The sequence below is a fragment of the Pelodiscus sinensis genome, chromosome 1, assembly GCF_049634645.1.
Source record: "Pelodiscus sinensis isolate JC-2024 chromosome 1, ASM4963464v1, whole genome shotgun sequence".
In the NCBI taxonomy this organism is placed as follows: domain Eukaryota; kingdom Metazoa; phylum Chordata; order Testudines; family Trionychidae; genus Pelodiscus; species Pelodiscus sinensis.
The window spans coordinates 241467913-241494955 of NC_134711.1; the positions used below are offsets into that span (position 1 = coordinate 241467913).

The window sequence follows — 27043 nt, forward strand, 5'->3', positions numbered from 1 at the left end:
CCTACCTCACCCTAACAACTACTCAATATCAAAATAAATGTCTCTCTTCCTGCCTGCTACACTACACTTCACTTCTCAAGCTTTTCTTTATTTTAATACAGTAACATAGTTGACTATTTCAGTGCAACTATGGGCACAGTGTGTGTTCATTGCTCTTGAAAACCACTAGGGGGAAGCAAAAATCATATTTATTTTCCCCCCATGCCAGCCACACAACAGATTACTTCAAAATAAAACAAAACAAAAAACCTCTGTAATTAAAACTACTCGTTTAAATGAGTGTACTATGATGGTACAGGTTAAAATGGATTGGAAAGCAGGACTTTTTTATATTTTTTTTATTTTCTGTCAAAAACAAAACTTTTTAGGTTTTGGTTTTTGCAATGAAATGTGAAAATTTTCTGCCAAAAGCAGACACTTTCCTTGAAAAAATTCATTAGTCAAAAACCCAGTGGTCAGTGTGTGATGAGTTTGGACCTAAAAATGGTGTTCCCTGGTGGTGAGATCATTATGTCTCAGCTGTCCACCATCTCCAGTATCTTTTGCCAACAATTTATAACCCTGACATTTGATAAGTAGTGACTCAGTTCTCCATCCAGATCACCAGTCTAGTCCACTCCCTGATGAGTCCAATAAAAACATATACAGTCCAACAGCAACAAGGAATCCTGTGGCACCTTATAGACTAACAGATGTATTGGAGCATAAGCTTTCATGGGCAAAGACCCCCTTCATCAGATGCATGTAGTGGAAATGTCCAGAGGCAGGTATAAATATGCAGGCCAGCATATACAGTTCAAGACTCCCACACAAATCTTCTGCCCACCTCCACATCCCTGTGGCTTCACATCCTGGATTCAGGATTCACAGTGTCTCTATTTCCCCATACGAGTGCATGTGGGACTTGAAGAAAGAGTTTCTGCTTCCTTTGCCAGAGGGTGGTTATTAGAAGAGCCAGAGTCTTCACTCTCCACGGGTCTTCAACTCAGGACTGTACAAGAGACACCAGTATCAAACATCCCAGGAGTGCTTTGAAGCTGTTCACTTCTTAGCACTTACTTTCCTAGTCTAGGGCATGGCCAAAAGACTTGCAAAATGATTCCCCAGAAGTTAGAATGAAAGATTCCCTACACCTAGGAAAAAGTTAGTTCTTCCTCTAAGGCCCGGGATAACTGTTGCTTGCTTTCCCCTGGCCCCAGCTAGACCTCCTGCTGCACCTTTACTCAGCAATTCCCAAGATAGATGTGTCCTATCTGGACCCTTGTGTAGTGGGTGGGGTGGAGCCACTTGGTCTCAGAACTGCTCCTTAACTGCTTCAGTTGTGTGCACCCTATCACACAATGAAAAACAGCCCTACCATAAAGAAGAGATATTTAGCTCCTAAATAACGAGCAGTCCTGTGGTACCTTATAGACAAATAGATTTATTGGAGTATAAGCTTTCATGGTCAAAGACCCACTTGGTCAGATACATGTCTTTGTCCACGAAAGCTTATGCTCCAATAAATCTGCTATTCTATAAAGTGCCACAGGACTTCTCATTGTTAATGCAGATTCAGACTAACATGGCTACCCATCTGATACTTAGCCCCTAAAGCATGGGTTCCCAGACTGGGGGAATGTGTCCCCCCGGGGGGGGGGTATGAAGAAATTCCAGGGGGGGCGCGAAGTGACCCAGACCCCCCCATCATGTTTTGCTGCCATGCTCAGTTCCATTTTTTTTTCTGCTCAACAAGTTTTTTTTTGAGGGGAGGCATGAGGGTATTTCAAAAATCAGAAAGGGGGGCATGATGCTGAAAAGTTTGTGAACCCACTTCCCTAAAGGATTTCATCAAGTTATACCAATTTTGGAGAGACCATATTGACTAAAACTTTTGCAAATGTTCACATCACCTTTTAAAAAATACAAAATTATCTTTAGAAAAAAATGAAATAATACTTAATTTTAATATAATCCAAGAGTTATTTTATAGAATTACTTTGGATTACTTACATATATCTACTAATGTATCGCCAAATGGAAGACCAGTCACTGAAAATAGATGCAGTATTAAGGTACAGAATCACTCATTAATTTTTTCACACACATTTCATCACTGTAAGGATATGTCTGCACTACAGCATTATTTCGAAATATCTTATTTCTAAATAGTTAATTTGAAATAAGTTATTTCAAAATAAGGCATCTACACACAAAATGCATTTCAAAATAGCGTTTTGCTATTTCGAAATAGTGAGTCCACACTGAGTGGATACTGAATTGCATTTAAGGCTAGCCAGAACCAGGTCTGGCAAGGCATCAGGTCAGGAGTTAGTCTCAGGCAGCAGCCACATAAAGTATCTGAGGCCTGTGCTTAAAGGGACCCACCCTGGACAGGCAGTTCTCAGCTTTCCCTGCTTGCTTGCCTACCTCGAGAGGGACAGCAAAGCATTTGTGTCTCTGAGTGCTCTGATTGCCCTCACTCAGGACACCACAGCACTCTGCAACATGGAGCCAGAGTTACCCCTGAGCACTCTGGTGCTTCTTGTGGACGCGTTGCTGTGAGCCTGGCTGCACTTTCGGGAGGCCCATCAAGGGGGCTGTCAGTATCTAGGAGGCCCTAAAGGAGAGCTACCACCCTGAGGAGCACGAAGAGCCTCCCTGGTCTGCCCCACTGGAGGCTTGTGCCTCATTCCTCCCTCACATCCTTCCACTTACACCTCCCTAACCCCCCTTCCTGATGTCAAATAAAATACATGTATTTTCATGAACACAAACGCTCTTTATTTAACAAAACTGGCGGGAGGGGGATGAAACTCTGATGAGACTGGGGAAAGGAGGCAGGAGAGGGAAGAAGAGAGGGTGGGAGAGGGGAGGGGGAAACCTGGGAGGAGGGAGCTGGAAGGGGAAGCAAGGAGAAAAAGGGGGAAGAGAAGCTCAGGGCTCAGCAGGGGCGGATATAGGGCAGGGCGAACGGGGTGGCCGCCCCGGGCCCCGCGCTTCAGAAAGCCCCACGCATGCGCCGTGGTGCCGCTGCGCATGCTCATGGCATCACTGCGCATGCGCCATGGCAAAGGGGGGGGCCCCACCGAATTATGCTGCCCGGGGCCCTGCAAAACTGTCATCTGCCCCTGGGACTCAGGGTTGAAGGTCTCACTGGACCAACTTGATTTTCATGCAAAGCTGCTCCTGGGTTCGCATGTGGCCTTTGGTGGCCAGGCTGGCGGCTATCCTGCCATAGATGACCGTGTTCCTCCATCTAGTGCGGAGATCATTGACGTTGGGGGCATCTCCCCAAACATGAATAAGGTCCATGATCTCCACCCTGGACCAGGAAGGCGCCCGCCTTCTCTGGGCCCTGGCAGGCTCCTGGGAGCTGGTAGACTGTTCCCAGGGAGCAGTGGAGGTCTAGCTGCCAGTGGCTTGCTGGCTCATGTTTTGGGGCTACTGGGTCAGGGGCAGTGACTGCTGGCTCTGAGCTTGCAGGATTGGAGCTGGCACAGGCACTGTGGCCAGAGTCAACCCCTTTAAGGGCTCCGGGGAGAGGGGAGGGAGAGGAGTGTTGGTTGAGGCTGGAGTGGCCAGAGGCTGGAGGCCCCCTATTTCAAAATAAGTGTCTATACAGCACTTATTTTGAAATAGTTTTTTTAAATTTGGCATTATTCCTCATGGAATAAGGTTTACCAAATTCAAAATAAGCGCTACGCTATTTCGAATTAATTTTGAAATAACGGTTTGGCTGTGTAGATGCTAGGAAAGTTATTTCAAAATAATGGCTGTTATTTCGAAATAACTTTGCTGTGTAGACATACCCTAACTACTTAATCTACATGTTATTTTGAATACCCACGTTTTTCCTATATCAACTTTTGTATTCATGCAGCATACTCAGTTCCTGTGACTTAATCCACAGCATAGAACAGTGAAAGTTTGCCATCTAGTGGCCACTTTTATCTTCAATGAACTTGTTAAAAAGAGTTTTTGTAAATTATATCAAAACTCAGATGTACATCTGATATTTCACTACATAAGAACTTTAGTGAAAAGATTCTAAAATTTGAAGTATTTTTCCATTGAAAAATATACAAAATTAAACAAAAATATTTTTATCCTGACGGAAACAAAAAAACTATTTTTTCTATCATTGCTAACTAGCTCTGTATTCTGTGCTGATAAACCATTATTCTTATTCCTGCAATACTCCCACTCCTGTGGTTATATGAATCCTAGAAAACAGGGGTGGGCAATAAAATGGTAGTAGTTCACCAGGATTAGCACCTGGTGGGCCACTGCCCTTATATTTGCCTGTCTCCCCACAGGTACCAGCGATTGTAGCTCCTGTTGCCATCCCCGTCCAATGGGAGGTTTAAGAAGTAGTGCAGAATTGGACACGGTTTCCCACAGCTCCCATTGGCCAGGAACAGTGATCCATGGTCAACAGGAGCTGCAATCACTAATACCTGTGGAGGGGCAAGTAAAAATAGTGGTGGCAGCCTTCCAGACGCTAACCCTGGTGGATCGGATCCAGCCCACGGGCCTCTATTTGCCCACTCCGGCTATAGAATCTTTTCTTGCTCCCAGGTGTTTGTCTCCTTCCTCTTTGCTACAATTCCAGCTCCCACTTTCCCCGCTGTTAACAATAATTCTGTTTTCTCTGCTAGGTCATCTCCTAAAACTTGGAGAGAGAAATAGAGAACTCTTAATTGGGATGTACTTGCCCATACCCAGTATTTGAATGCTACTGTTGTGCCTTTTTTTTTTAATTGGACAGTGTGGACTTCTCTGTCTAAGCAATTCCTCAAAGTATTGTAATCTATACAGAACTACAAAGAGCAATTCAGAAAATATTCTGAGAGTCTTTAGGAATTATTGAATCTTTTTGTATTTTTGCACTTTGAGCCCTGATGGTAAAAATTGTTTTCAGCCTCTAATATAGTTTAAATACAATAATTTAAATGTCACTACTCCTCAGTTATAAAATAGATTATTAGTTCCTTAGATTGTAAGTTCTTTAGTGCAGGAATAGTTGTATATTTTACAGAGCCTAGAAAAATGGGATCTTAAGTCTAGGTGCTATCACAAAACAAACAAAAAATTATAATGATAATTACTAATGTTCTCTGTATTACTTTTCCTAAAAGTTTTGTAAACTTCCTAGTATCTTGAGACTCAAGAAAGGAGTAATTTCAAAAATTACACACCTCGTATCATATTCTGAACTGAAGGTACCCCTTCCAGTTCAATGAGAATGAGATCCTCTGGCATTAATTTTTAATCTGTATTAGTTGCAATTCACAATATGGCTAATTACATCAGTGACCCAGAGTGATCATACAAATTAAAGTACGATCTGAAATAAACAACAGAATAAACAGGTTTTGCTTCTTGTTGAATTTGGTGATAGAAAGCGGAAGGAATATTCTTTTAAGTGTGTTGTTTCTTAAAAGTATTACTTTGTAAAATTAACTATTGCTTCTCTTGCCCCAGGGGAGAGGGAAAAATTGGTCACAATCTTTACTACCAGTAAGAATCTTTAAATATATCAAATATTGAAAAAATATTTTTAGGCAAAATTCATGGTGTCATATCATCCGTTGGCTGGAATAGCATCAGTGTGGTGCTTAGGGCAGTGGTTCTTACCCTCTCCAGGCTACTGTACCCCAAGTCTCAGGCAGCAGTGCTTGAGATTTGGTTTGAGACCCCTGTTATGAGGTTCGGGCTTTGGCTTGAGTCTTATGCAGGAGGCATAAGGGATCTGTCAAAAAGGCTTTCTTTCTCGACAGATCCCGCTCTAGACTGCCTCTTTTAGCTGACAAAGTGCTAAGTCGGCAAAAAACAGCATCCATTTTATGCAAATTAGGCGTGGGATATTTAAATCCCTACCTCATTTGCAATGCTGACCTGCCTAATCTGCATCCCTCTGCCGACAGAGGGATGCAGTCTAGACATGCCCAGTATGACTATGTTTATACTGCAAGAGCTGTTCTTCCTGAAAAAAATGCGGAAGAATGGCTCTTGAGCAAGAGGGGTTTTTTGCACAACGGCTCCTTTGTGCACCAAAATGGAGCCTAATTAATTATGTAAATGATATGCAACGATATTCTACGCTTTGCCTCCTTTGCATATTGCTTGCGCCAAACGGGCGCAGTATAGACATAGCCTATGGGAATTTAGTTTGTACTGACTTCACTAGTACTTTTTACAAAGCCTTCTTGTAAAACTAGGCAAAGCCCTAGGTGAGTTGATGTACCTCCTGGAGGATCTCTACGAGCCTCAGGAGTACATGCACCCCTAGTTTAGAACTGACCTCTTACCCCAAAGACATAGATCATTCAACAGCACAAAATATTGTCTCACTAACCCAAGCTAACTCAGTTTGTCACTATTTTTAATACCTTAACTACTTTTTGAGAATGTGATAACAGAAGACATTCCATTCTTAGAAAATATTATATTCTGATTCAGATCCAGTGTGTTCATTCTGAGTTTAAACCAGTCCCACAGATTCCTATTTTGTTTACCCCAGCTTCTACATGTCCAGTATATTTCTAAACCCTCAACTCACTGAACGGTATCTTATGATGATGCATTGATCAGGTCTTGTTCTTGGCATTCTCTTTCACTGTGCTAAGTATTGATTATGGTCTTTTGGATGCTCCAGCTTGCTTCTTCATTTAGGGATCTAACAAAAGCCCACACATTTCTTTCTCTGTATAAATATTTGCCCATATGCACTAAGAATTCATTACAGCACTCTCTGCAAGAGCATCCTCAGGGATCATGCTTGCAGATAGGTTAGTGCCTCCTAGAGCTACTGGGTATATGCCTATTGATACAATCTTACAAGTTAGCATTCTCTCCTGTATATCCAACAGTTTCAATGCATGGTATGATGGAGAATGGCCAATAGCACCTCTCTTGCCCCTAGAATAGGAGAGAGAAAATCTCTGTACCCAGAGTATTATGGGAAATGTGCCCAGACACTAAGCAGATGGTACAGGAGGAGCTAAGGGAGGAACAGGCTCTTTGTACCATCTCCCCTCCCTTGCACATCAGCAAACAAGCATATGTTCATCCCAAAAGTATGGAGTTCACTAGATTTTTTAAATTTCTTAATGTTTCTTTTCTTAAACTTCAATAACCTTTACTTTTGGATAGGTGCTCATAGAAACGGGGCCCTTTCTGATCCTTGGGAGCCAACATATAAAGTAGTGCTAAGGGTGTTGTTAGCCCTCGGAGAAGATTCGTTTGGGTCTCTCCTTAAGCTCAACAGCGCAAACATGTTGTAGATAAAAAATTACATCACTCCACCCAAACAACAGAACCTAGTTTTGCACTTTAATCTATCTTCCCAAGCTTTTTTCTTAGGACTTTTCTTGATTGGCAAATGGAGAAATTGGAAAACTAGAAGGAGCACTTTCTGTGTAAGAAATGAGAATGGTTTTTGTGTGTTTTGGTGGAGAAAAAACTATGTCTGGGGGACTGTGCTGGGACATTTGAAACCACTCGCATATTTGTATGTATTTTGTAGGGCTTGCGATAGAGGCTGGGAAAGAGAAATAAAAATATAATTAAGGGAAAGAGAGTGAAGACATGATGATATACGAGCAATGACTATGTAAGATGGATGATGAATGACAAGTAGCAAAACAGTAATAGAGATGTAGCTGTGTTAGTCTGGTCTTGCTGAAACAAAAGACAGGACTATGCAGCACTTTAAAGACTAACAAGATGGTTTATTAGATGATGAGCTTTCGTGGGCCAGACCCACTTCCTCAGATCAACTTGTGGAAGAAAATTGGCATGACCATATATGCCAAAGGGATACAATCAGAAAAAAGCGAACACATATAAAATTGACAAATCAGATTTTAGAACAGACGGGGTGGGGAGGGAGGTTAGTGTCTATGAGATAATGATATTAGGGATGATAATTGGGGAAGTTATCTTTGTAATGGGTCAGGAAGTTAGCATCTTTGTTAAGGCCCATTAATAAAGTGTCAAATTTAAGCATGAATGACAGTTCTAAGGTTTCCCTTTGTAGTCTGGTGTTAAAGTCTCTTTGAAGTAAGATACATGTAGTTAGGTCCTTGAGACAATGCCCAGTCCCCCCTCTCTCCTCCCCCCCTTCTAAAATCTGATTTGTCAATTTTATATGTGTTCACTTTTTTTTGATTGTATCCCTTTGGTATATATGGTCATGCCAATTTTCTTCCACAATTTGATCTGAGGAAGTGGGTCTAGCCCACGAAAGCTCATCAGTTACTCAAATCCTTCTGAAAAGATCTGCAGTAGTTCACAGCAACAGATGAGAAAAGATCCTGCACATCCTACCACTGCTTAAAAAGATGAACACTCCTGCTAGATACAGGAAGGGAAAGGTGTTCACAAGTGGTTATACACTTCAAGAGTAACTGCATTAGATGAAAACTCACAAGATTGGCAGGTAGCTCAATTATTTCTCATTAGAAGAAATGCCCCTCATTTTAACAGCCAAACGTTCCTTCTTTTTGAATATCCAGAGGAGATGAACCATTCCACAAATTGACAGCGAAGGTATGCTGCAAGCTGCATAATCTGAATCTCTGAGCTAGACAATTAAAGTTGACATAAGTGTCTATCTTCCAAGGTCAGTGTGTAGCCTCAACAGGGGTTAACTGATTATGTGATTAATCTGCCACTCAGCTGTTGTCATTTAAAAGAAATAACTACATAATTATGCGGCTTGGGAGAAGCCTCCTTCCGTTTGCTTTCTTGCCACAGGCTCATCAGAGGAAAGCCAGTGCAAAGCATTTGCTTTGAACTTGAGCAGGATGATAAATTCTGTAACACTGGTGGTGACATGTGATGAATTTGTAAAAGAGTGAGAAATGTACTGAACAATATGAACCCTGAAATGTTAAAACAAATCAGAGAATATCACACTTTTGAGTTGTAATATGTCCAATAACAAGACTGAAGAAAAGAAACTTTATACTAGAATCACTAAAATGGTAAAAAATCTATTTCAAACACAAGTTAACTTGAAAGGCATTGTTCTCTGTCTTTAGGGATCCAGGCTTAATCTAGTTTATTTGAAGAAAAGGTGGGTTATCAGAAAACGTAAGTTGATACAGGAGAATATTAAGTCCTATCCTGTAAAAAGGTAATTCCCTTCATTATTAAACTCCAAGGCTACATCTACGCTGCAGGCTTTTTGCACAAGAATGGCTGTTCTTGCGCAAAAACTTGCGGAGCGTCTACACTGAACGTGAGTTCTTGCGCAAGTATATTTACAGTAAGGCATCGGAACGGAGGGCTTCTTGTGCAAGAGTTATTCCCCTCCCCTCGGGCTCGCTCTACACTACAAGGTTTTTTCACAAAAACCTGTGGAGCATTCACACCCCGAATGAGCTCTTATGCAATTAAATGGGTAGTTTAACGGCAGAACAGAGGGCTTTTTCCGCCATAGGTAAACCTCCTTTTCTGAGGCATAACTGCTTTTAGTGTTACAGCTATTGCACAAGTGTGGATGCTCCAGAGGGAAAAAGCACAGGTGCTCTGGTGGCCATTCTGTGAATGGCAATCAGAGCTTTCTTGCGCAAGAGCATCCATGCAGTGTGGACACTCTCTTGTGCAAAAGCACATGGCAGTGTGGACGTGCTCTTGTGCAAGACCTTTTGCACAAGAACTCTTGTGCAAAACAGTTCTTGCACAAGAAGCCTGCAGTGTTGACGTAACCCACGCTAATATAAAATGAAAAGGAAAGTGAGTTCTGTAACAAAACTGAAACAGGTTTTGCTAGGAATTCCTTTCCCCTGATAACATACTAACCAAAGATATGTAACTCAGTTTTTAATTAAAACAAAGTACAGTCACGGATCAACCTGGAGAAGATATGGTGTTTCAGTACCTCAATGGAATTTTTCTCCTAAGACACTTGATTTTGAAGGTTCCACCATCAGACATAATTGATTTCTTGTAAGAAAGGGATCACAGAGGCAGCCAAAATCCACATGGGCAGCTGGAGGTAGCAGAATCAAACTGCTGTTTTGGAATGAGATTGGAAAGGTTCTTACTGCTTTAGCTCCTAACTAATGAAGTTCACATCAGTTTCAAATAGAAAGCGGCCTAAAGGTCTGTGAATTCCTCAGGACTAAGAAGAAAACTCTGACTCACCTAAATATTAACTCTTTCTAGGACAATACATTTCAGGGAATATTTTGGTTCCAAATATTCAAAGGCCAAGGTAAAAATTTGAAAATGCTGAGGTAACTTAGCCTGTGTCTTATTTTCATAAATGCACTGGGCAGTTCAACAAAGGTATGTAAGCACCTGACTGCCTCTTTAGTTGCTTAAATTTACCATTTAGGCACCACTGATATTCTCAAAACAGCTGTTCAACTGCTATTTTACCTTTTAAACTTGTAAGTCCCCTAAGATCTGAAGTATTCACCTCTTAGTACTCTCAAAGTCACCTATGTGCTGATGCTAATAAGCTGCTCAGATCCTCAATCAATCTGCAACTCCAGAGGCCCTAGAAAAATGTTTACAAGAGAGTTGAAGGAAACTGCTCTTGCCAGCAGGCCCTGATCCTGTAGGTAAGCTCAGCATGCACCTGGTAGCAGCAAAAAAAAAAAAGACCCACCAATAACCAGTGTGGAAATTTGTGTGAGTCTTTCCAAGTGGTTAAAATGTATATCTGGAATATAGGAAACTCAAGTTCAAAACTCTTAGGTCACCCACCTCCCAGGACAGTACCATCAGATTATTTGCTATACTGGGACATTTTTCTTTCCCGCTCCAATTTTTGTCATGAGAAAGGTTGGGATTTTGTCTGTCAGGACATGGGCTACTTAATTGGCTGATGTGACCTAGCTCCAGAAGAGCGATTACAGCTGAGACCTATTATCTTTGGCCCATCAGACAAGAGCCTCAGGTCCAGATCCATAATAATCCATTGCCTAAATACTTTTGAGGAGCTGAGCTGAAGCCCCACCCCTCTCCTACAGATTTATTTCTAGATATCAAAGGAGCTCCGTGCTCAGTTTGCTGGGTTCTGAGTATCCCCTTTTAAGTTGCCTCTCTCCTTATATAATGAGCAGGGAGCATGGGTGCCTAAGCTCTAGCTGAAGATTTCACTGGGTTACAGAGTGCTAGGTGTTAGGCATTGCAATGCTTAAGTACTTTTGAGGATCTAATCCATTGGAGCCAACGTCCAGTTGACTTTCAAAAGAAAATGGGCTCCTAAGTAAATTACAAGGTTTTGAACATGTTACCCAATATCTATAATGTCCTTTCCTGTAGCAGAGCCTACAGGAGGGTAAATTGTACCCCTTTCTCTGCTGCACTGGTGGCAGAATGCTGTGATCGGCATGACACATCACCGTACCGCATCACCCCTTTGCTCCCGCCTCCCCTGCCCTGGGTGTGTTGGACCCTCACAGAACTCACCTGATGTTCCCTCCCTGGTGTCCGAAGTTGTCTGGGAGGCCTCCTGCATCTAGGTGTCCGGCTCCTGGGTGAGGGTCGCTGTGCTCCTGTGTCCTCCTCCTCCTCTTCTTGGAGCTGCTGGTCTTCAGTGATGTCATCCTGGAGCTGCAGCTAATGCTGCACAGGTGTCTCCATCCCAGACTCCACTACCTTCTCTGGAGACAGGGGTTCCCCTCCCCCCAGGATCTGGTCCAGGTCCTCATAATATGTGCTGTACTGTAGTGTTTCCCCAGAGTGAGAGTTGTGCTCATGGGCCCTAACATATCCCTGCTGCAGTTCCTTGACCTTTGCTCTCACTTGGTCTAGTGTGTGGGAGTGGTGGCTTTTCTTAGCAAGACATTTGGGCATAAATGTCAGCATTTCTCCTCCTGTACTTCAGGGCCTGCAGAGACTCCTCCTCAGACCAGAGCTCCAAGAGGGTTTTGATCTCGGGGCCAGACCATGATGGTGCCCCGCATTTGGTGCCCCTGGCTTCATGAGGGGATGTGTCCCTGGAAGGGCCAGGGGGATGTCAGGGGGCTTGTGCCTGTGACATGGCTATAATGGGCCTACCAGGAAGAGCCAAGTAGTCAGGGTCCTGCTTGTAGCTGGTTTGCTGCCACAATGCTACTCCTGGGCGCCTTTGCCTTTAAAAGATGGCTACAGCCAAGAACAATAGAGGTGAAAGGTCTGACAAGGAGTGTCCACCAAGGCTTTTTCCTGGAGGCCTTTATTTTTTGGGAAAAAAAAAACTCTCTCGCGTCCACACATACCTGTTTTCGACAGAACTTTGTCAAAAATAGCATTATTCCTCATAAAAGGAGATTTACCGCCATCAATAAAACTGCCATGTTCTTTTGATTTATTATTGACAGAATGCGGCTGCAGTCTAGACGCAGATAAAGATTTTTTTTAAAAAGGCTACTTTTTTCAAAAAATCCCTGAAGTCTAGACACACCCTTAAACACCAGCTACTTTCCTTCACTAATGCCACTGAAATAAAACTCCTACTCGAACTAAGTTTCTGTAATTGTTTTACACTTTATTTTAAATATATCCTCTTTCCACTTTTACATGCCCTGCACCTTGAGTTGTAGTCTCTTTTCTTTAGCCTGGAATGCATTGCCTAAATGCCTCATGTCCAATATTTCACTGACCTTCTTACAATGCCTGTGAAAAATTGGGATTAATATGCCATTCATTCCTACTGAATATAATATATAAGTCACAGAGAGAGAATTATGAGACCAGTCTCTCTACTCTGAGAAGCAGGCTAGCACACAGAAGGAACGATTAAGTTTTGTAGTTAGGAACCATGAAGACCGGGCTTCAGTTCCTATCACTGACACAGATTTCCTTGGGCAATTGCTTTGTACCTCAGTTCCCCATCTACAATAGGTGGGAAATAACACCACCTCTCTCTTACCAATTTTCCGAATTGGTCTTGTGGATTGCAAGCTCTCAAGGGCAGGACTCTGTCTCACTGTGTGTACAAAAACGAAAGAGCGGATGGGAGTGAAAGTGATTATAAGGAAATAAGATAGAAATGTGACAAATATTTTGAGCCTACAGCGTCCAAATAATTTTTTCATCTGTTACAATAATGCAAAAAAAACCCCCAAAAATCCCACACAGGAACTGAAATAATTTACCAACCCAACAATTATTATTCAGAATGAATTTGAGATATGACACTTCATGAGAAATTGTCATCTTTTTCTCAGGAGGATACAGCAGAGTAAACATGAAGGCAGACCTGAAAGATATGTGAAGACCCTAGGGAGGCAAATTGACACAAGACACCTGAAGCCAGAGGCTGTGTTTCTGACATGCCACCTGCCAAATCATCAAAGAGGGGAAGGGATATGCTGGAAGAGAGTAGATGCATTGTATAGAACGTAAAATAGCTGTGAGTATATGGGAGCCTGGAAAAACCTCATGGTCATGAGTCAGATTCACATCTTCATTGCAAACCAAGTGCTTTGCTGTTCTGACCCTATGCATCACATCTGGTTTGTGTCCAGTTCATGTCAGTAATTGTCTCTTGTTTGCTATTCTGTTGGATAATGAAACAACCTATGGAAGTATTTCCTTTCTTAATGATGCACCAATGTTTTTGCACTCAATATCTGGGTACTTAGAATGTCTCTACTACTCTACTAGTTAGAATTTCTCTAGCTACTTCACCAGCTCTCTGCATTGGTACAAATATTTCTGAATACTACCCTTTTCTATATGGGATGGTCTGTAATAATGGACAGCCCAAACTATTGTGTTTTACTTGAAACCAAGTTGTCTTTACTGCATCCGTTAATACATATTTTATTCACTGTTATATCATATTCATTTCACTCCTCCTGTAGATTTTATACTTGCCTTTCTCATCTCTAAACTTTTCCTTGCCTCTACACATTTAATCTCCCAGCCAATGCCTTGATTTAAGCAATTAATTCCAATTAGATCACATTTCTCCGTCCACAACTGTGTTACTGGTATGTCTGGCATTTGTATGTAACACAATCACCTTTTGTTTCCATTTTTAGGTTTCTCTGCCTCCTTCCCTCCCCCATTCCTCCCAACACTTCCCACCTTCCTTTCCTTTCTTCATGAAGTGACGGGTAGTAATAAAACATTTGACAGTAGCAAAACTGGGAAGCTACCCAAAAAAAAGACAAAAAATGCACAACGCTGTGGCTTTTCTGTTGCTGGCTGCTGTGGTAGTCATGGAGTGTCTGCAGGGGGGTAATATTCTCTGCTAGCTGCATTCTCAAGGGTGAAAAGAACTGAAGCAGGAAGACATTTGTCAGTCTCAATCACATGAAAAGTTACCGTTCTGCACATTTCTCTGTCATCAGCACTGTATCTCAGTGGTCTAGCTTTAATTCAATTATTCTATAAATAAATTATCAAGATATTGGCAATACTCACCTTCTCCGAAAAGGCAGGTATTTGAGAAAACTAAATCATTATGGGTTGGGCTGTAGCAGCTGAGAATTTAATAGTAGTACTGTAGGTATTTTGCTAGCATTCAACTTGCTTGGCTATAAGATCCTCTTGGAAGGCTTTGTAACTCCAGTGTGAAAATTCATTACAGAAGGTAATTGACAGCTTGGGAAACTGCAAAGAAATGTGTTAGTTGTAGTTATGCAAATAATACTCCTTATAACATTTCAGTAGATGAGAAATCTTCTTTCTTTTCTCCTATAATTTTAAAAATATTTGGGGGGAGACCAGGGAAGGGAAGGGAAGGCTCAGAGGACTGATAGGAAGATACAGATACTTTCACTTTTGACCCATGCCCACGGATACGCTGCTTCCTACCTTTGTGCCAAATGAAATGATGGCAAGATCACATAATGGTTGCCACAACTTGTGCTCATTGGCAATCTGTTCAGACTAAATAAGCAAGGGCAATGGATTTCTCTCTCACCTTTGAGCTGTTCATTTTTGGTGGGGCAGGAAGTAGATTTCTTACTTCCCGACCCAGTTAGAGTACACATGCAAGGTCAGTTACCCTTACAATTATTTGTATTGCAGAAGAGCATGAGGACCAGAACCCCACTGTGCCAAACTCTGTACAAACACAGAAAAAAAACCCTGCTTCTGTCTCCAAGAATATTAGATAACAGGTCGATGCAGATGGAGAAACCAACAGATTCCATGGCCAAAAGGAACTATTTGTGTTCATTCAGTCTGTCCTCCAGTGTAACACAGGCCAGAGAACTTCCATATAATAACCCAGAGGCTACGTTTAGACTGCAGGCTTCTTTCAGAAGCAGCTTTTTTGGAAGAGATCTTCTGGAAAAACTATTTTAGAAAGAGGGTATGTCTAAACTACATGGCTCCGTCGACAGAGCCATGTAGATTAGTGTACTCAAAAAAGGGAAATGAAGCAGTGATTTAAATAATCGCCACTTCATTTACATCAAAATGGCCACCGTGCTGTGCCGATCAGCTGTTTGGCGGCACAGCAGGGCAGTCTGGATGCTCTCCAGTTAACAAGGGAAGCCCTCGTCGACCACGGAGCGTCCAGACTACCACACTGTGCTTCCAAACAGCTGAGCGGCACAGCATGGCAGCCATTTTGATGTAAATGAAGCGGCGATTATTTAAATCGCCACTTCATTTCCCTATGCCTAGAAACTGTAGACATACACTTTTTCCATACAGAAAAAGTGCAACAAAAAAGGGATGTGCTTTTCTGAAAGGTAGCACCACATTTATTGGATGCTAGCTCACATTTAAGTTGTGATTAGTATGAATAGAGTGGCCACCAACGCAACTGTGTTGTTTCCTGAGGCCTCTTCTTTCAAAAGAACTCCCTCTTCTGCATCCACACAAAACCTTTTCCAAAAAAGGTTTTTCGGAAAAAGGCTTCTTCCTTGTAGAAAGAGGTTTACTGCTGTCGGAAATACCCGTCCATTCTTTCAACTTTCTGTCAAAAGAACACGATAGCAGTGTAAACATAAGTATAGTCTTTCTGGAAAAATGCTGCAGTGTAGGCATACCCAGAGAGAGAGAAAAGAACATCCCATCTTGATTTAAAAATGGTCATTGATGAAGAAGCCATTACAATCCTTGGTAAGTTGTTCCAATGGCTAATTATTCTCATGGTTAAAATGTACACTTGATTTATACCCAACTTCCAGCCACTGTGTCATGTTACATCTTTCTCTGCTAAATTGAGGGGCCCATTATTAAAATTTGTTCCTCATGGAGACATTTATAGATCCTTTGATCTTTTGTGTTAAGATAAACGGTTTCTAGCTCCTTGAGTCTATCATAAGGCATGTTTTCTAGTCATTAATGGTTCTTACGGCTTTATTCTGTACCCTATCCACTCTAGCAACATCATTTTTGAATTGCAGACACCAGAACAGGACACAATATTCCAGCAGCGGTTGAACCAGAGTGAAATACAGCGGTAAAATAGTCTATCTAGCCTTACCTGAGATTCCCCTGTTAGCTCCTTTAGCCCAATGTCATACTGGGAGTCCATGTTCAGCTGCTATCCCATGCCCCATTGACCAGAAAGCTAAACCCCACTTCAATTATGTTAAAGGACTGCTGTGGACAAAGCTCGTCCCTCTCTTCCAATCCTGTCAGTCATGTCAGGGATGGAATAAGGGTTAAAATCAAGATGCTGGGCAGCAATGAGAGAGAGCAGATGGTAGCTCTGCAGCTCCCAAAGGAGATTTCTTGAAGCCTTGAGAGCATCTGACTTCAGGAAGGCCATTTACAAGCCCTCTCCCCCAAATCCCCATGGCTGAAAGAAGACAATGACCCTAGTATTCTGGTTAGGTAGGTTCAGCAAGCCCCAAAATGACCCATTAGGTAGTCAGTGCCACTAACCTGTACCTCTTTTAGGGGACCACACTATAGGGACTGGGGAGTGGAAGCCAGTTTGTACCAGAGATGCCTGCTTAAGGAGACGAAGGTGCTCAAAGGCTTTTTCCGTCTCTATACAGTAGGAAATAGCCATCAGCAGTTTGAGAACTATGGCATTCTGGTCCTGCCAAATCTTTTCCTAAGTCACTGCTTCCTAAAAAAGAGTCCCCATCCTGAACGAATGACCATTTTTTGTTCCTACATGTATATTTTTACAGTTAGCTGTATTGAAACTCATTATTTGGTTGTATCCAGTTTACCAAATGATCCAGCTTGCTCTGGATCAGAGACCTATCTGCTTCATTATTTACCTTTCCTCTAGTTTTTGTGTCATTGGCAAAGTTCATTAGCGATGCTTTTGCTTTCCTTCCAGGTCATTGATAAAAATGTTAAATAGCATTGGGCCAAGAACCATGCCCTGTGGGACTCCGGGTAGAGACAACCACTTTGATAATGATTCCCTGTTCACCATAGCATATTAAGACTGATCAGTTAGCCAGTGGAAATCCATTTATCATGTGCCAAGTTAAGTTTAACCTCTCTCTAGTTTTTTAATCAAAATGTCAAGAGGTGCCAATCCGACGAGGTAGCACAAAGTAGCAAGGACATGATGCTGGTCAACCAGATAGGCAGCGGTCAGAGCACACTGCCTGCTTTTATTCAGGTCTGGGAGCATGGAGGAAAAGTTCAGTTCTGCAGCATTTAAGCAGGCCATTGTTTTCACCAGGCCCATTACAGTGCAAGGGTGGCAGTTCTGCTCATCTTAGACTTTTTCTCCCTAACTTACCATTTAATGAAAAATAAAATAGACGAGTGATTCATGTCAATTTCCATCTCTTTCCTAAAAAGGGGGTCGAGAAACACATCCTGTTTGTCAAAACCTATTGAAGCAAAGACTAGATTGTTGGCACACAGGTAGTTCTTAATAGATTTCTTTGTCCCAGCTGTTCCAGAAAATCTGAATCTCCTTTTCGTGCTGACTTCCAGTGTGGTCAGAGAGGCACTCACCTGGGAATCTAAATCAAAGTTTTATTGTGCAATGATTGGTATTCAGAAGAGTAGCCATGGGTTTGATGTGTGACACAGCTGCCCTCTAGAGGCCTCATAGCATGTGTACAGTACAGTTAAAACAACTAAATTGGGCAATTCACCAGCAATGACCTGTGATGAGATTCCCAAGATAAATAAGGTAGTGGAGCTAAAGTAGCTACAAATCTGTTTAGAAAATTCTCTCTCTCTCTTTCCTAGACTTTCATTTGTATGAAGGTTGGAAGAAGTGGGATAAAGAAGGCAAGTGGAAATATGATTGTGCAGGAAGCAGAGGGAGAGACAGCTTGGAGGGAACAGAGAAAGGATAAGGTAGAAAGGTAGTGAAACAACAGAACCATAAGTGGAAGCAGCATGATTAAAATCACAATACGGAAGAGCAACTCAATAGGACTGGCAGTGCAAGCCAGATCAATCAAGTTGTACCTGACTCCATGACAGCGAATCACTGCAGTCTCAGGAGAATGGCAGGTGACAGCAGAGAGTGTTGGAGTCAGACAATGTTGTCACAGTGATGATAGGAATGTGAAGAGATGGTGAATTGGTGCTGGAGAGAAGGGAGAAGGAGCTGGCTGGTTCTCCAAATGGCCCCTCCACCCTGCTTCTTGACCACTGGTGCTCTTCCAGGTTGAAGGGTGAAGGAAAATATCCTGCTAGCTAGTGCTTCATATAATGGCAAAGGAAATGGGCGGGCAAAGGAAATGGGTTGGGGTTAGTTACACTTTTGTTGGGGAGGACAGGTAGGTACTTTTCCTCACTGTTTTACAGATGTGTAACTAAGACAGAGAACTTTTTGCATGTGCCCTCATGCCTCTTTCTGGCCCCCTCACAAGATTATTTCAGGGTGGAACTGCTCTGACCTTCCTCCATTCCTTTGCATGAGAAGGGAGGAAGATGTTCATGGAATACACAGCTGTGTCCACATCTCAAAGAACAACAGTTGCAGTACAGTAAGAAGTAACCTTTTTTTTTTTCATGTGGTTGCAGACTTGGGAAGTAACAGAAGAAGATGGGTCTCAGAGTCTATTTAAACAGCAAGTGAAGAACTGGCTTTTCAAAATTGGTATTCAGCCTCAATGCAGACCTAACCTCCATGAATTTATCCAGTTCCTTTTTGAACTCTATTAGACCTTGTCTTCACAACATCCTCTGGCAAGGAGTTCCACAGGTTGACTGTGCGCTGCATAAAGAAATGCTTCCTTTTGTTTTAAACCTGCTACCTATTAATTTCATTTAGCGACCCCTAGTTCTTATGTTAGGGGAACAAGTAAATAACTTTTCCTTATTCACGTCCCACATCAGTCATGTTTCATAGAGACCTTTATCAAATCCTCCCTTAGTCCCATTTTTTCTATGCTGAAAAGTCCAAGTCTTTTTAAATCTCTCTTCATATGGCAGCCATTCCAAACACCTAATCATTTTTGTTGCCCCTCTCAGAACTTTTTCCCATGCTAGGTTTCTTTTTTCAGATGAGGTGACAATCTGTTTACACCTTTCCAGTACCCGTATGTGCTGTCATGACCTTCTCAAGCTGTTTCTTACCCAAGATATACATATTTTGCTCTTTTATTCACTCTTTATATGCCAGTCTCTTAGTTCTCTAATCATCTTTGCTACTCTTCTCTGAAATTGAACCAGTTTATCTGCATCTTTCTGGTACTGATGTGCATAGAAAGGAATGCACTATGCTAGATAGGTAGTCTTTTCAGATTCAGAAAGAGCAGCTCTCATCTACTTTCTTGTTTGGTGGTAGGAAGAATCTAAATATATAGTCTCAAATCATGCTTTTGTTGTTGTTGTTATTGTTGTTCGTGTATTTTACCACAAATTCAGATCTAATCTTCATAGGCTCTGTAGGCCTGTTGGTATTAATGCTTACTCTGCCTTGTAGATATCTGCCTTTCCAGATGTACAAGTCTGCATTTCATTTCCAAAGTCAACCCTCAGTTTATTTCCTGTTCACATTTCTGACTTCTCTCCAAGTATGTCTACACAGTAATTAGACACTCATGGCTGGCCTGTACCAGCCGACTGGGGCTCAGAGAACAGGCTAAGGGAATCTTTCATCACTAGATAGGTGTTCAGGCTCAGGCTGGAGCCTGGGATCTTAGCCTGCAAGTGGAGAGATGGAACATCTACACAGCAGTTAAACTTTGACCCTTAGCCTGAGCCATGTGAGCACCACTGGTTTTTAATTGCAGTGGAACTGTAGTCTGAATCAGCCTGAATCTTGCAGTTAAGATTTTGTCACTAAATCAAGATTTTGTCTGCTAAATCTTTTTATTTGCTTATGATCATTATTGTGGTGTCTGTTTCCATCTCTTTCCTAACTTGGAGAGGGAGGCGCTCACAGCTTTCAGAGCTTGTTTCAGGCTGGTGTCAAGCAAAGGAAATCAACCATGATCAGTTTCAGGCTGTTCATATTTTGGAGGCTTTCTTCACAATAATGAGGCCTAGAAAGGTACTTTTTGTTATTAAATGAAAGGTGAGATTCTGTGGAATCTGGCCATAGCATGTAGTCCATTGAAATACACCAAATGGACTAGGTATTTAATCCATCAAGGACATCTGCCACTTGAGATAATGCAGTAAAAGATAGCAGTAGTAGGTTGTCATCTTCAATACAGATCAACACTAGGTGGCCATGACATTATACATTTTGCATGAACATTGTGGCAAAACCTCAAAGTCACTTGTGTGGTTATCAAAGAGCTGTTAATTGGGCTAGCAGACATAGGCTCATTCCCTTGTGCTAAAAGGAATCAAGAGAATGCCAAGCCACATTGTAATGGGATCAAGCCAATTCAGCTGTCAGAATAGTTCAAATAAATGTTAGTGCTATTGCCTTTACATACCTGTAACTTGATTTGCATTATATATGTATACCTATGCTTAATAAACCCTCAACCAGAGGTTTGTATTAGTATTAAGATGAGAATTTGCTGGATGTGTATCTGTTTTGTTTTTATTTACCTATTCTGGCTATTAGAACGTAATGGCAGGCAATTGCATATGTATAGCACTATAACTGGATTTATATATAGGAAGTGGAATGACAATTTCAAAGCAAGTTATCCTTGATATGGTGCCCTGAGGTGAAAGACTCAAAATGCATTCATCATCAATGTGAGAATCTGTGCTATGAGTGTAAGTATTTGGCTGCTTGTCAGAGAAAACAGATATAGAAACTAGAAGACATCACTGCTATCATTTTGGACTTACAAACTTTAATTCACCTGTTATGTGTATTACCTACTTTCATTTCTTTTTCTGACCTAAAAAATCTTTAGTTTAGTTGGCTAAAGAAATTGGCTTTAGCATTGTTTTTGGGGAGATCTGAAGTGTACCTTGACTTGGGATAAGTGGGAGGCCCTTTGTGGCTGAGAGTAAATGACTGTGCTGAGTTTTTTGTTTTAATAGCCTTTCCTCATTAAGTCCAGTTTGCTGGGTGACAGGATGGGCTGGAGTGGCTCAGGCAACTGGCTATGGTTCCAAGGTAAGCTGGTATAGTGCTCTAGGAACACACATTTGCGGCCGGCTTGGTGAAATCTAATTATAGAATATAGCACTAGTTTGGGTGTGTCTGCTCTGTTTACTGACAGTATGGCCTGAATTCAACACACTTAGCTATGACTCATTCCAGATTGTATGACAAGGGTTTCATAAACAATAGAGCAATAGTGAAATAAAGGTCTCTTGGCTTCTATTAGGGTGTCTGTAGGAAAGACAATTCTGCCAATTTCCCTTAAACTTGATTCCATTTTCACCATCTCTGCTCCCTTCCAGGCTCTCTCTGTCCCTTCTTTTCCCTTCCATTGTCCTCCTGACCTAGTCCCATTTCTCTCTGCAAAACAGTCCTAGGCTATGTCTAGACTGCAGGCTTCTTTCGGAAGAAGCTTTTCTGAAAGAGATCTTCTGGAAAAACTTCTTTCAAAAGAGTGTGTCCACTCAGCAAAAGCGCATTGAAAAAGCAATCTGCTTTTTTGAAAGATAGCATCCATTCAATGTAGACTCTCTCTCACATTTAAGTTGTGATTACTATGGATGGAGTGGCCATCAGGGCACCTGTGCTTTTTCCAGGAGGACTCTTTGGGAAAAAACCCTCTTCCGCATCTACACTCACCTTTTTCCAAAAGAGCTCTTACAGGAAAAGGCTTCTTCTTCATAGAAAGAGGTTTACTGCTGTCGGAAAAAACCCTGTGGTGTGGATAGTAGGGGTATGTCTACACTGCAGTGTTTTTTTGGAAAAACGACCATACCCAGAGGCTACGTCTACACTACAAGGTTTTTGCACAAAATAGCCATTTTTGTGCAAAAACTGGTGAAGCGTCCACACCTCAAGTGCATTTTTGTGCAAGTAAATGGACAGAACAGAGGGCTTTTGCCGGTAGAGTTATTCCTCTTCCCATGAATAGCAACTCCTTTTTGCACTACAGATCTTGCGCAAAAAGGCAGGCGTGGACACTCAGAAGGGGTTTTTGTACAAGAAACCGCTATTGGAAAAAGCACAGGTGCTCGGGTTGCCATTCACAAAATGGCTATCAGAGCTTTCTTGAGCTTTTGTAATGCGCTTTGAGGTCTGGATGTGCTTTTGTGCAAAAGGTTTCTTGCGCAAAAACCCTGTAGTGTAGACAAAGCCCTACTGTCCACTCAGGCTTCTCGTCCCAGTCTCCTTCCCCAGCAAGTCCTCACCCATTTGGACTGCCTATCCCAGTCCCATGTCTTCTCCTCTAGTCCCCTGGTCAGTCTTTCCCCAACCCCCTTTCTGCATCTGATTTCAGTTTCCTCTAAAAGTTCAGAGTCCATGCTAAAAACTGGGCTGGCAATTGTACAGTTTCGTATTTGCCTGCAAATTACTTAGCAATTTCTCATTTACTGTAAACTAATATGTATGTTGAGGGTTCTACTCTTTGGTGATTCTTTCTTATTGTTTGCTTATTTGCTATTAATATTGAATATGTAAAATTTAATGTGAATCTGAGCAGTGTTTATGTTGACTTGCTTTTGTTACTTCAGCACCTGCTGGATTCAGCACTTGCTGAATAATGATTTAGTCATAACATTGAGTCCTCATGGACAAGAATTGGCTTCAAAGCTGTAAGATGTATCTGTACAGTCACTGATATGTTTATTCTACTATTGCCTAAAATAACCTATATTTCTTGTAATTCACATGACAGTCACATCAGAAGTAAGTCTGCTGGGGTTCCTGTTTTGGGCTGGCTCATCAAACCAAAGAAAAAAGCTGCCAATTCAATCTAACTGTATTTCCTGCCCCCATCCCAATTACATAAAAAACAAATGAAAACCGAGATAAACGCAATGTAAAAGAGCATCACAGGAGTCGAACTGCACCAAAAAAAGTGCTATCTCCATCCAATGATATTTTGGCCCTTCTCCGTGGTATTGTAAGTTGAAGTTCATCCCCTTTTTCTAATTTTGCAATGCCTGGAAAAGAATTTGACATATCTTTAAAACAGGTATTTTATATATGGTAATATTCCAATAGACTGAACTCAGAGAGTATATTTTGTATTACCTAAACAAATTATTTGTAATAAAAAAAAGATATAATTCAATCCAATCTTGCAATCTTTACTCAGGCAAAACTCACATTTAAATTCATCTATAATTTGGACCTTACATTTGAATATCACTTCCTAATCATTATATTCTGATCTTAAAGAACTACTGCCACCATTCAGAAAAGTTACCATAATCACAATACATTGCCTTGTATTAGTCTTACATTTCTTGTCTTCTAATTGGTGATTACTAAGACATTTCTGTGCAAATTTTTTTCCTTTCTAATTAGCTCCCTGCTACGTGTCATTTAGCAAATGTACAATCCTATGACCATGCCCTAGAACAGCTTTTATTGTGGTGAACTGTGCTGCCATCTACTGTATTCATTTATGCTGAAGTGCATTGCGTATCACACCCTTGAGTACAAGATAAATAGACAGACGAAAATATTCTTACAGAGAACTTGCAAAACAATGATGGGGAAAAAAGTCTAGAGAATAAAGATAATTAAAAGAGAATTGGTAAAATAGTTTGACTGGCTGCAAAAATGGTTCTTTAAATCCTGCCCGGATAGCACACCATAGTTTATAGCACACAACAGACTTCTGGAGCTCTGCTAATATAAAAAGCTTTAATTCTGTACAGGTGTGAATATCTTGATTTATTTGTATGCAATATTTCTGATGGGACTGTCAAACATGCTCCACTTTGGTCTAACCATGTTTTCACTTATGACAATAAGACAAGACTCCAGTCATCTTTATTAGAAGCATAAAGTCAGGCTGATACTGAGTGCTTTAACCTAGAGATGCCCAAGTCCATATCTGATTGACTAAAGCAGAACAGAGATGCCAAAAATGGCTACTGCAGTATCTAAATGCATATTTTGGACATCTGAAAATGGACTCGTAAGAATTATATTAGCTATATAATAAAATTGCACACCAACAAAAATATGCCATGCTTTTATAGGCAAGGTGATTTCTGAATCAACTATATTTTCATTAGGTCTCAGAGGAGTAGCTGTGTTAGTCTGTAACATAAAAACACTCAAACAATGAGCTTTCGTGGGCACAACCCACTTCTTCAGACAAGTGGAATAAAACGCACAGAAACCCGAGTCATGCATCACCACAAATTGTATTGGGTACAGCTTTCTTATAGAAAAAGAAGGATAAAAACTCATACTTACCAGCAGTATAGCAAGAATTATTAGGATGAGAAAGAGGCATATTTTGGATGCAACGAAATAATGTCACCAAACTGAGATCATCACCAAAAACATGAGCTTTTTTTCTTTGTATTAGATGTCCCATAGCAAATGTTGCATCTGTATATAATACCTGAAGAACAAAAAAGAAACGAAAACTTCAGACATAAGGGCTACATCTACATTGGCATCCCTTTCCGGAAAAGGGATGCTAATATGACGAGTATAAGGGCTTATTTTCCGGAGAATCGCGTCTAGACTGGCGCTTTTCTCCGGCTTATCCCCAAGCTGGAAAAAAGCGTCAGCCATGTAAATGCAAATGCCGCGGGGGATATTTAAATCCCCCGCAGATTTGCAATTCCGAAGTGTCTAATCTGCATCCCTTTTCCGGAAAAGGGGTGCAGTGTAGACACAGCCAATGTGCATTACATATTCCCAGTGAAAGTACAATATTAAAGCGAAGTGAATATTCTTACCTGACCATATATGAAAAAATAACCTGCTTCTTTGACCAATATTTTATTTCCTTGCTCTTCCAGAGCTGTTCCTCTTTTAAAGCTAAGAAGCCATGGAACAATGCTTGAATCATCTAAAAGAAAGAAAAATGTATGGTAAAAAAATTAAAAGTAAGTAGTTCCTTCTAGTTTCCTTTGGTCAAAATTCAAAAACAATACTGATCTTTGAAAAAAAGCACAGTTTAGAGAAGGGGATTTTCACATTTAAATGCGGAAGAGATTAGGGGGAATTATCCAGTCCCAAAATTCTTTTTTTTTTTTTGTAACAGCATTGTATTAATCAAAATACCACTAAATACCACTTATTGGTTAGCCTGGTGTTTGAGTAGAAAATATGTGGAAAGTATTGTTACCTTTTTGCTCAATGTTACTTGTGCTATCAGCAATCAATTGCAAACAGGCCTGTAGCACTGAAAAGAAAAAAAAAGAACGCTCCTTTGTAATCAAAGAAAACAAGTGAGGGAATATAATTAGAAGAATAGTTTAAGATCCTGGGAGGGTAAAAATAAAATCTACACATGAGGGAAACACTCTTATTCGCACTATGTGGAACCATTTCTTCTTGTGGCAGATATTTGTCAAATGTGCAGAACAGCCACCAGATTTTCACATTAAAGAGTACTGGAGAAATTCATAAATGAGTTTAGATGCTTTGGCTCCTTCAACTTAGTTACATTTCTATCTGAACCCCTATTGTCAGTTGTGATGGATGTTGGTCTTTCAAAGGATTTTTGTAGCAATTGCAAGAGGTTTTTAGTTTCACATAATAGCGAAAGAAAAAGTCAGTGTGAATATGAATTCATTTCATATTACATTCCTAAAAGAGTGAGATAAAACAATGGGATTTTAATGAAATTGCCTAATCATGAAAGAGGTAATAACAAATGTTTATAAAATAAAGTGTTGCAGTTACAGCTATAAAACTTAGTACTTGCCAAAACTTATCCATTGCTTTAAAGCTTTAACATTGCATGCTTTGGATAGAAATACATGATACAAATTTAGTCATAGAAATGTAAGCAATATTGTGGCATTTGTATAACAGGCAAATACAATTTAAGGCACCTTAAAGAAATCTCCCACAGATAAGTACCTGGAATCATAATTTCAGAAAATTGTATTACCTAAGCACAGATATCAGTTAAGCCTTATGCTTTACTGTTACTTTCAAACTATAACGGTATTACATAAAAAAGTCAATAAAAAGAAACAAAGAAAAAATTCCTAATATGTTCAATCTCACTTCCTGAAGCACATAATCTGTGAGCAAATTCTGCCACCCTTACTGCTACTGCTCCACAAGCAGTCCTATTTAAAACAAAAACAAAAACCAAAAAAACTAAAATGTTATAGCCAATTGCTTAACTATCTTTTTGGTTTGATATTGAAATTACTCAAGAGACCAAATAACCAATCTTAGTCAAAATTATTAGTCAAAGACAAAGCAGTATAATGCAGAAAAGAGAATTAATACAGTACTGATTTGGAGAGCAGAGTCTTGCAGCATTTAATTTTGCTCTGAAATGAGGTAGTCAAGATTAGCTGTATACACAGTATTGCTGTTTAAAAGTTATACAACATTTTATATGTCAACCAAGACTTAACTTGCCTATCAGCTTTTTGCCATGTTTTCTGTTTCAGCTTGTTCCTTTCCCATCTTTGTCTTGGATGCCACAATCCAGGCACCAACTGGCATGAAAACTCTTCCTACATATACCAGGATACAATACTAATACAATATATCTTATCTCTGACAGGCTTTGTATTTGCCTGTGCCAAAAGTTTTGCAAAGTGTTGTGGGATATACACTTTAGCATGGGTAGAACAAGAGTATATAGCGTTTTAGGGAAAGCATAACGCTGCTGAGTTAACACAACTACTCAGTGTTCATAAACAATATAATGTATACAATAGTAACATCAATTTG

At 40.7% G+C, this 27043-nt stretch overlaps 1 protein-coding gene across 1 annotated transcript in view; it reads right to left on the bottom strand.

The window, feature by feature from the left end:
* Nucleotides 1-22963: 22963 nt before the first annotated feature.
* Nucleotides 22964-27043, bottom strand: part of LOC102452112 (TNF superfamily member 13b) — a 39666-nt gene continuing 35586 nt past the window's right edge. Inside the window, exons 5-8 of the mRNA XM_075918727.1 lie at nt 25470-25526; nt 25078-25190; nt 24584-24734; nt 22964-23313 (exon numbers count right to left, since the gene is read on the bottom strand). Coding sequence (XP_075774842.1) covers nt 23201-23313; nt 24584-24734; nt 25078-25190; nt 25470-25526 — 434 coding nt within the window. The 3' untranslated portion in view covers nt 22964-23200. The remainder of the gene's footprint in view (nt 23314-24583; nt 24735-25077; nt 25191-25469; nt 25527-27043) is intronic.